We start from the raw sequence: 11,288 nt of genomic DNA on the forward strand, positions 1-11,288 counted from the left end.
TGTCTAGTCCATCTGAGCTAATCACACTATAGCCCTATTAGGTCCTTTTGCTGGCATACACGTCACACCCTTCAGACGCAGTGAATGACGGACTGGTGTCCGGATGTGCCTCTCAGACCTGGTCTGTCTGTCTCCCTCCTCCCCAGGACCGTCCTGAAGGAGGACCGCCTCCCCATGATGGACGAGTACAAAGAGTACAAACGGATCAAAGCCAAGCTGCGTCTCCTGGAGGTGCTCATCAGCAAGCAGGACTCCTCCAAGTCCATCTAGAAAGGTCCCTCCCTCCCTCCATCTGTCTGACCCACCGAGGGCCACCCGCCCCCCCTCACCACGGGCCATATGTCACCCCTACATGGCCCTTCCCCCTATCCCCATCCACCCTTCCCCCCATCCCCATCCACCCTTCCCCCTATCCCCATCCACCCGTCCCTCATCAACCATTCACCCCTGAGTGACCGCAGCCTCTGCTGCAGCTCTCTCAACCACACCTCCCAGCTCAGCTCTAACCCTAACACCCACCCACCCCGCCTCCTCCCCACCCCCACCAACCCAGAGGAGGAAGAACATAGTCTTCATCCCACCAGTCAAGAGTCAATACACCTTTCTGCTAGTCTGTCCTGAACAGTGGAAAAGCCCCCTTTCCTCTGAGATTCAGCAGTCGTTGTTGTTTTGTTGCATTAATCTTCATGTGCGGAGGTTTCTCATACTGAGAAATCCTACTGGAGAGCAGGAGAGGAGCTGGTGTTTTGTAGCTCGGTCAGTCACACACTTGTTTGGATGTAACAAGGTGAAACTCTCCGTCCCTCGGAGCGAGGAGACTGGTCATCCAATTTCAGACATTCAAGACTCAAGTGGATTCACGTTAAAGAACTCCATTCTCATCCTTTCAACACTGGGAGGCTTTGTCTGAGGGAAAAAAAACAAAATGTAATGTGTGTATGTATTCTTGTAAATCAATATGTACACATAAATATTTGTATGTCACAGTATGTAGTTTTTCTTGAATGGAGAGTTGAAATTCTTGGGTTTAAACAAAACTCTGTATTAGCATGTTATAGTATTCCCAATTGTTCTATTACACATTTGCCACTATGGAAATTGAACGAGTTGATCAGTTGGGACTAGTTGTGCTATTCTTTTTCTCTTTTGAGTGTTTTTTTGTTTTTGGGTCATCAGTCATCAACGGAGGAGTTTGCACACTAGATGGGCAGGGAACTAGCAGGTGTATAACAGGGCTCTGGTACCTTACGTCTCCTTATGTTCTGCAATAAGGCTGGACAGATTGACAGCTTCAGCATATATATATGTACATATTTCCTGTTCTTTTTTTCCCCCCTGTTCAGTTGCAGATAGGAGCTTTGTGTGAGGTGTTGGGGTTCTGATTAGAAGGGAGGCTATTCTGATGAAGTCAGTATTATATGAAACAGAACATAGCAAACTGGGACATAACGGACCCTTACTGGTGGACTCCAACAGTGTTTGTCCATCAGTCAGTGACCACTGCAGTATGGCTGGCAGACAGACAGACAGATATACATACCCCCCCCCCCCTTCCAGGTGTACTGTGTCACAGGTAGGTGTGTTGAACAGCTAACGCCCTACTGCCTCACAGGAGATGTCAGTGTTGTGTGGCCTGTGGTCAAGCAGACAAACTATAAATATCCATTGGCTGCCTGTCAGTCCGGAGGTCCATAGCCCTGCACGGGTTAAGATGACAAACAGTCTTAATCCCCTTTTAGTCACTGGGGAATGTGAACACAGGCTAAAAGACTTCACATGTGTCCCGTATCACTTTAAAAAAAGCCCTGGCTACGGTTTCTGTTTTTAAGCAGAACGAACTCAGAAGGGAGCAAGGACATGATGAGGTGACTATTTATGAATGTGTTGCAACATCTACAATTTGTGGTCCTATAAAAATATATATTTTAATGTCATCATCGTTGTTACGGACCCCGCTATATTAGTAGCTATGTTCCTTCACCGAAGAGTTGCGAAAAGATGTCAGGCTACTGCTGTTTGCCACATTAGTTTTTCTCTGGTGCTCCGATCTCTCTCAGTAGGTGTTGGTTGTTGGTGTCTATTCATCTCAATGGAATATGACCCATATTGGCCCAGGCCATATTGAGCCAGACGAGTCAAGTCCTGAGTGGTCTGTCCACTACAGGACTAAGAAGGCTTTAACTCAGGCAGAACCAACAGCACTATGACCCTTGACCCCAACAGTTTCTAGAGGGCAAGAAGTTCATGCATCCTGAGGGTCGCAAGCAACGCCAATGTCAACATCAAGATTGGCATATTCCATTAGCAGTGTCAGAGTGACGAATCGTTTGAGGGACTGCTGGCGTCATGAGCTGCATGCCACTCCTTAGTGAACCAGCCTGACCTTTTGACCCTAGCCAGCAGTCTGTCATGAGGTACCCTCACATCAATGTGCATCGTTAGCACCCTGCACTAAACCAAAGCAAGCAGGAACTGAGAGTGCAGCTTACGAAAGCCTTTTCATGTAACACAGTAACCCTTGATACCCTTGATTCAAACGATGTTGTTGGCGGGCCTACGCATGTTTTGAGTGTGGAATTGGTAGCTGTAAATGGTTGGGATCATGATGACACCCTCAACAGTACTGTGAGGATCTGCAGTCTCAGGATATGGAACGGGAGACGTTTAGACCCACCTGGACTTGTGATCTAGGTAATGTTCTGATTCTCTACCCGCCACCCACAAGTCTTGTTGCTCTTCTCCATTCAGTGCATTATAAATGGTTGGGTTGGTGCTAGCATGGCTGGAAAGAGACCCCATCATATTCCTCACACCAGTCTGTCCCCAGTGTTAGATTGCACTTTTCAGGAGAATAAGTAGAGAATCTGAAAGCAGCCTTGGTCTTGCTTGAAGGATGTTATTGCTGAACCAGCAGTTTGGCCTCCGTCCCTCTTGGCCACAGAACACAGTCATGTGACTGAGTTGAGTGGGGCGGGGTGTCTGGGTGGACATGGGAGGAGGGTGGAGATGTTATTTGCACAGCATTCTGAGAATGCAGACCTTGTTTTATTTGTCAATGTGTTCCTTGTTTTTTAAGCACTACTACTTATAACTGAAGGATGAATGTCAGAACTGTTAAATTATTTCAAACAATGCGTTTGGCCCCTCGTATCACTTTCTGAGATCTTCAACCTGCGAATGTGTTCTTTTTTATTACCATTATTTTATATAATCTTTTTTTGTATCCTCCCTAATACGTCTATACAGTGTAGTATATCTGTATAAGAACATGCTGTTTTGTTTTGGATAAGCTAGACTCAGTAGTTAGCTTGCATGGCAAACATGTGTATTGTTTCTATCTGTGCCATGAAAGACAAAGCAATAAATGAGCGTTGAGGCCTGTACCAGTGGAATGTGGGGCCTTGTTCACCCAGTTTGTGCGTTTTCTGAGTTTATGGCTGATTAATGTTTAATCTATTAATGGGACTTGGCCTGCTGTATTCTATATGGCAGGTCTTCCCATGGAACTCTGGTCACGTGACTAGGTCTGCTATGAGAGTACCACAACTCAGTTTTCTGTCTGCTAAAACAGCGTTTTTACCACTTCTGTCAGCATAAATGTTTGGTTGGCACTAAATGACATTGAAGAGACTGTCAACAGAGACAGTGAATGGAGGTATATTTGGACTGGGTGTTCAGATTATAGAATTAAAAAGAAAAAAAGTGTAATTGATCAATTGTTATTTCCATGTCAAATTCTCAAGGGCTTTTTGACTAGATTATTTGGCATTGTGCAAGTGGTAAAAATCATGTGACGCACACAGGCTATAAGGATGTACGTTGTCCCAGTTCATAGCCCTGTACCATCCCACGCATGTTTGTTTTCTGGCCCAGGGAGTTAGTGGCAGGTCACCTCTATATGTGGAGCTGTGTTTTACATATATATATATATGTATCTATAAATGTATTTGTGAATGCTTATTGTTTTCCCTTATTTACAAATGATGATAAAGTACAATCAGTAATAACCTACATTAAAATGCAGATAAAAATAAAGATTGTAATTTACATGCTTGTTGCCCAAGTCATCTTCTTTTGATCAATGGGAGCGGTTGTACCAAATGCACACTATGAACCTTACATTTCAGTCAATGTATACACAACAATCTACACTTTATTAGGAACACTAATACTAATACTGGGTAGGGCCTCCCTTTGCTCTCAAAACAGCCTCATGGCATTGATTCCATAAGATTGACTGGGAAGGCCACTGAAGAACACTGAACTCATTGTCATGTTCATGAAACCAGTTTGAGACAACTTTTGCTTTGTGACATGGTGCATTGTCATGCTGGAAGTAGCCATTAGAAGATAGGTACATTGTGACCATGAAGGGATGCACATGGTCAGCAGACTGTGCTGAGAAAACATTCCCCACACCATTACACCAGCTGAATGAATGAGAAAATGTACAGGTGATCCTAATAAGGTGCAGGTGAGTGTATACCACAACAGGTGGATTGCAGTGAGTTGAGTCAGATGGATGTTATAAAGCGCTGGAATGTTTTTTATGGATGCCAGAGATGCATGTGAGAGCAGAATGTCTGACTGTGCCCTTGCTGGCAGAGTGGGACAGGAAAAATCTCCTGAGTCTGCAAAGGACAGGGGTTAGAGAGGCCCATTTGGAACATACCCAAACTATCATGTTTGCTATATACGTTGTTATGATGTTGTGATATCCATCTGCATGGCTCATTAAATTACCTCAGCACAATATGTGTTAGGCTTTCACAGTCTGATACACAGTAAGATAACAAAGCATGCATTGACTAAAGCGTCAAAGGGATGTTTAATTTCTTGTTATTGACACTACTGAGGGAAAGACAATGACCAGGTTAGCCGTTTTTCAATGTGTCCCTGCTGGCCTCTAGTGGTCACATTTGGTACACACAGTTGTCTTCATTATGCACCTTTGATACAGATACAGCCAAACATGTTGTAGTAGATTCTCTTGTTGGTTATGGATCACAGAAACAATTCTGAGTTTAAGACTATTTATTTAAACAAAGTACAAAATATACAGGATATGTTGAGCTGGTAGCTGGAGGTCTGATGGTCAGCTGAGAGAGAGAGGGGGCTGATGTTTGCCCCAAAGTTTATACCTTTTCGTATGCAAATATAACTTGCCTGGCCCAATCAAGTTTACAGTGGCTGCTTGAGGTGTGAAAAAGAGGCATAGGTCAAGAGGCCATTTTACAGTCACCTCAGGTCATCCATTTTGTCACAGAACAAAGGGTGATAAAACTAGGCCCTACAGTCATGAGGCATTTCTTCATAACAGTCCATGTGTGTGTGATTAAGTAAAATATACTACAATGTTAACCTGGGAAAAGGCTGCTGAGTAACAGTATCATATTGGTTAACTATTCAAGTGTGTGAAAAGCCCATAACATCCTAATATTGTTCTGTATTCTATTGTTGCTTCATGCTTGTGTCATACAAGGACATGTAAAAACAAGGGTAGGCCTACAGTAAACCAAAACAAAAACAGTAAACATATTCATGAATGACAGCGTCCCTCTATAAAAGGGGGGTGATGGAAAAGCCTTTGACTAAAGCAAGATGTTTATTCATCAACGTTTTACTATAACACTCTAGTTATCTGTTTTACAGTGTTGTGTCCCCATTGCCCACACGCATAGGGAGAACTTTTCTCTTGGTGTGATCACCTTCTGTGACTAAAGAGAAAACGTCACTCACTGTAATTTCAGTCAGTGTAATTTCGTAGGCTAAATGTCCTATCTAGCACCAGGTTCAACATAGTCTTTATCACTCGTATGTCTTCGGCCTGTTTCTCCATATGCTCGGCCTGTTTCTCCATGTGGTCTATCAGGCTTCGATAAACTGTTGGTCCAGGGCAATTGGGACAGGTCGGACCCTGGCTTCCACTGGAGCGCCTCACTCGGTACTCACTTGCACTGCTTGGACTCTGGCTTCCACTGGAGCGCCTCATGCTCTGGGACTTCCTCACACCGATTGGACTCTGACGTCCACTGTGGTGCCTTTTGGGGGATGCACTTGGGGGGACAGTGGAGTGCCTCCCTCCCTGGGAGACACTAGGCGTAAGTCCATGGGGGGGTTTAGGGGGCAAGTCATCCTCACCACAAGAGTCAGATTCGTCTTCACTTGAATGACGCTGGTATTTGCTTGATGGCCTATTCAGATAAAAGCATACATTTTAGCACATGAAACATGAAAAGTTAACTTAAGGGAGCACATCAGCCATTTTCAAACTTGTAATTACTAATACTCAGATGGCTCAATTTCTGTCTACTAGTGACATAGTGTGTAGACAGAAATGGTGCCTGAGCATTAGGACTAAATAGCCAATTGTACATATTAGCTGTAGATCAGCTAGTATGAAGCTGGGCTGATATGAAGATAGGTTGAAAATGGGTGAAGTGGTCCTTTTAAAAAGGTACCTACAAGTGAACCCACTGAAAATTTGGGCTGGGACGCTAACAATTTATAAAAATCAATATATTGTTAGAGATATACGTACTTTCGTTTTCGCTTGCTTGGCGTTTCACCGTCCGTCGTCAGATCAGCTTTTCTCTCTGCATCTGACAGCTTCCTTCGGGCGTCTGAGTATGTGTCTAAAAGACAAAATGGGGAAACAAACTTTAAGCACTTTTTCTAAGTTAAAGTAATGCAAATTGTTCACGTTTTCAGACTTATCCCCCTCCCCAGAAACTATGATTTTCATACCTGCACTTGCAATTATCTTGACAGGGCATCTGTGCCATGTCCCATCCGTCTTCGGCTGCATAGCCTTTGCCACCTTTGAAGATGCATTCTTTCGAGGATACCAACACTCCTCCTTGTCCTCATCAATTAAGTTTGACAAGTTGGAGGCTGAGTCTCGCCAAAAACGCATGCGCTCTGAAACCCTGGCTTTAATGCGCCTACGTCTGGTCTGATAGCAACCAAACGATTCCATGTTTCCACACAACCTGTAACACAAAAATTATGATGCTTAGAAATGTTTCTACTTCACTATTCTAAAAACATTACACCAAAGCAATGTCAGGACTATAGGGCATAGCAGTGGTGGCCATTTTGTGGTGCTACAGATAGAAAACACATACATTTTTCCCATAGAGCTTTCTGAAAATATTTATATAAATTATTTAAAACCTGGAACCAAGGCTCCTGGTGAATCGTGACCATAAAACATTTGATTATGTGTCCAAGGAAATTATTTGAAACCCGCAAAAAACAGGTATTTATTTAATATATTATATGATATAATTCACTATTATTTTTTTATTTTTTTTCACAGAATCAAATGCATGATTTTAATGGTCATGGTTCACCAGACAGTATGGCTGGCTTGGGAGACAGTCCTGCCTGTCTGAGAGACAGTACTACCCGAGAGACAGTCCTGCCTGTCTGCTATCATTTCAAAACACAAACATATTATCGTGATTTCCTTATCCCGTATATTTCTCTATAAAAAGGACTGACATATTTAGACAAATACATGATATAAACCTTTTTTTTCTTTTTAAATGTAATGTAATGTAATACCACCCTGGTTTAGAAACCATGTGGAGATTCAGAGACATTCACATACTGTGTGACTTGTTAACCCTGACCTGTTCTGCTGCTGAAGGGCATCCTCTGTGTGTGTGTGTGTGTGTGTGTGTGTGTGTGTGTGTGTGTGTGTGTGTGTGTGTGTGTGTGTGTGTGTGTGTGTGTGTGTGTGTGTGTGTGTGTGTGTGTGTGTGTAGGTGTAGGTGTAGGTGTGTGTGTGTGCATGTGTGTGTGTGTGAGTGTGTGTGTGTCTCTCTCTCTGTGTGTGTTTGCGTGTGTCTCTCTCTCTGTGTGTGTGTGTGTGTGTGTGTGTGTGTGTGTGTGTGTGTGTGTGTGTGTGTGTGTCTCTCTCTCTCTGTGTGTGTGTGTGTACACATACTAACAGACAGGTGTGAACCTGAACACACCTGAACCCACCTGAACTCACCTGAACCCACCTGAACACACCTGAACACTTGTGTGTTCATGGCTTGATTCCAGGCTTAATATAATTTCTGTGGCACCACAACATGGCTGCCTAGTAAAGAGGCAACAGTGGACTAGGGCTACATACATATGATATGACAAATTTAACATTAATTAAATGTGTTTCCAATGGTCAATAAATGAAGAAAAGAAAGTAAAAGAGTCCGTGTTCTGTTGATGGAGCAAAGCAGCAGGACGTGCGGTGTGTGTGTGTGTGTGTGTGTGTGTGTGTGTGTGTGTGTGTGTGTGTGTGTGTGTGTGTGTGTGTGTGTGTGTGTGTGTGTGTCGTGTATCTAACCGCTCTGGATATTTAAACCTTAAACAACAAAGAGGATAGGCTCGCGCAATTGGTCGGTTCATGACTGTCGTCATGACCAGCCAGTTCCCTCCCCCCACCTCTCTCTCTCTCTCTCACTCTCACACACACACACACACACACACACACACACACACACACACACACACACACACACACACACACACACACACACACACACACACACACACACACTACTAACTAACTAACTAAAGTACATTTACTTAAATGAGTACTAACCCCTAGAACAACATTGGGCTCACCTGGTACATTGTAATACATTTCTATAGATGATATTGATCTCATATAATCCACAAACTCTATATAAACAATCCTCGAATTTCGGTGACCTGTATGACTCATAAGTATACTAGTAGTTGTACGATCTATTTCTGGGGGTCGTAGAAAGTCGGGACGAAGATGCCTTGAAAGCTGAGAGCCTGCTGATTCCGAATATGAACACGGCTTGTCTTACTGCGGCATGCGCTACTATACTAGTATACTTATGAGTCATACAGGTCACCGAAATTCAAACTCACTGAGTTTGAATAACAATGACATTGGCTTCACATGTATTCTAGAAGCTATTTTGCATCTGTATGCTGTAGTCGTTGCACCCTATGGTTGCACCCCCCCCCCCACACACACACACACACACACACACACACACACACACACACACACACACACACACACACACACACACACACACACACACACACACACACACACACACACACACACACACACACACACCGTTTTGTAAGCCCACACACATGATAAATAAATTAGACTTGGATGAATTTAGTGGTATTTTAACAAAGGTAAACAGTTGACTGATGTATGTTGAAAATGGAGAGAGATTTTAGTTGTATGGGAGTATGTTATTTATTACAATTTAACTTATACAATTGGTGGGCTGAATTTTGTCTCCCTTCTATTGAGACATATGAATGAATGAATGAATGGTCTTTATTGGCATTGCTATAGTACAGGTACCAAACAACGACATTTAGGAGGGGTGGCTCCCCTGGTGTTAGGAAAGAAAAAAAAAAGAAAAAAAATAATAATTAAAAAAAAAACACTTAAAAAAAACACAAGAAGGGAAGGAGCTGGTTTACATAAATAAAGGCTATGTACACTATCCACTATACTATACTGTACAGATAGACGACTAGGGTTGTCATATTGCACATAGTGTTATTGCACATTTATTTAAAGTGTCGCAGTTTGCAGGCTTGAAATGTACATATTTGTGCCTCAGCACTACACCTGATTTTTTCAGTCCAGCAGCTGCCATCAATCCGTCCAGACTGTCCAGGGCCCAGAACCTAGGTCTTTGCTGTGTTCAGGGCCTGGACGGCCCTGGGGTAGAAGCTGTTCTTCAGTCTGTTTGTCCTTGCGGCCATGGTCCTGAACCGCCTTTTCGAGGGCAGCCGGGTAAAGTGTGCGTACCCAGGGTGGGTTGGGTCCCTGGAGATCTTGGAGGCCTTCCTGAGACAGCGTGTGTTGTACAGCTCTTCCAGAGAGGGGAGGGGGGCGCCGGTGATCTTCTGGGCTGTTCTCACGACTCTCTGTAGCGCATTTCTCTCCGCGGTTGTGCAGCTGGAGAACCAGTTGCAGATGCCGTAGGTGAGGATGCTCTCCACTGCGCCGCGGTAGAAGGTCACCAGTATCTCCTGCTTGCTGTGTTCCTTCCTGAGGACTCTCAGGATGTATAGCCGCTGTTGTGCCTTCTTGATGGTGGCTTTTGTGTTGTCCTTCCAGGACAGGTCATCCTGCATGTGCACCCCCAGGAATCGGAGGGTTGAGACTCTCTCCACGCTCTCTCCGTCGATGAGCAGGGGCTGGATCTCGGACTTTTTCCTCCTGAAGTCTACGATGATTTCCTGGGTCTTTGACTTGTTCAGCAGCAGGTTGTTAACCTTGCACAGCTTGCTCAGTTGCTCTACCTCATCCCTGTACGCCGCCTCGTCCCCCCCCGAGATGCATCCCACCACGGTGGTGTCGTCTGCAAACTTTATGATGGAGTTGCTGGGGTGGACGGGGGTGAAGTCGTAGGTGTAGAGGTTGTAGAGGATGGGGCTTAGCACGCAGCCCTGGGGGGACCCAGTGCTGAGTCTGAGGGCTGTGGAGGCCCACCCGCACCCTCTGGGGGCGGTCGGTCAGGAAGTCCTTGATCCATGCACATATAGAGTGTGATAGACCCAGGTCTAGTAGTTTGGTCACTAGCCTGTCTGGAAGGATGGTGTTGAAGGCGGAGCTGAAGTCCACAAAGAGCAGTCTCGCGTAGCTGTTTCCCCTCTCCAGGTGGGATAGAGTGGCGTGGAGAGTTATATTTAGATTGTGTCAAAGGTTATGTCTCACCTAGACACAGGATCTGACATATTTTGACCTGGTGGTCAATATCAAATTCATCCCCTGAGCAAGAAGACAGGCACTATTAGCTTGATGGAAAGAGCCGAGTTATTTGCTTAAAACTCCCGCTATTCCAATCTTAAAGAATGATCCTATGTGAATTTTCCACTTCCTGAACACATAACCACGCCCACTATTAGACTCTATAATGCACAAATAACCTCATAGGATATATATAAATCTATCAAGAGCACATCAGTGAAAGCCAGCAAACTAGCAAGCCACAATGATCCAGTCTACAACTGATGTGTGCTTTTATATGTGCTACACAGACATATAATTATATGTGCTTTTATATGTGCTACACAGACATAGAATTCATCAAAAGAGATAAAGCACATTGACCAACATTAGCCAATGAAGCCTTTCACTGTGAAGCTTTTCATTGTGAAAAAAAAGCAATCATAATTGTTTTCTTTTGCCTAAATAAAGAAGAAGTTGTCCATTTACTTCCGGCGCCCTGAGGGGCAAAAAATCATATCCGCCATCCGTTGGCCATACATTGACAAACATT

General features: G+C 44.1%; 1 protein-coding gene across 1 annotated transcript in view; it reads left to right on the top strand.

The window, feature by feature from the left end:
• Nucleotides 1-4,020, top strand: part of fam13b (family with sequence similarity 13 member B) — a gene marked incomplete at its 5' end in the record, with an annotated part of 38,208 nt that extends 34,188 nt beyond the window's left edge. The window contains one exon of the mRNA XM_080526887.1: nt 147-4,020. Within this exon, the coding sequence (XP_080383013.1) occupies nt 147-270 (124 nt within the window). The 3' untranslated portion in view covers nt 271-4,020. The remainder of the gene's footprint in view (nt 1-146) is intronic.
• Nucleotides 4,021-11,288: the final 7,268 nt, after the last annotated feature.

This window comes from Nansenia antarctica, assembly GCF_963989245.1.
Source record: "Nansenia antarctica genome assembly, chromosome: 3".
Classification (NCBI taxonomy): domain Eukaryota; kingdom Metazoa; phylum Chordata; class Actinopteri; order Argentiniformes; family Microstomatidae; genus Nansenia; species Nansenia antarctica.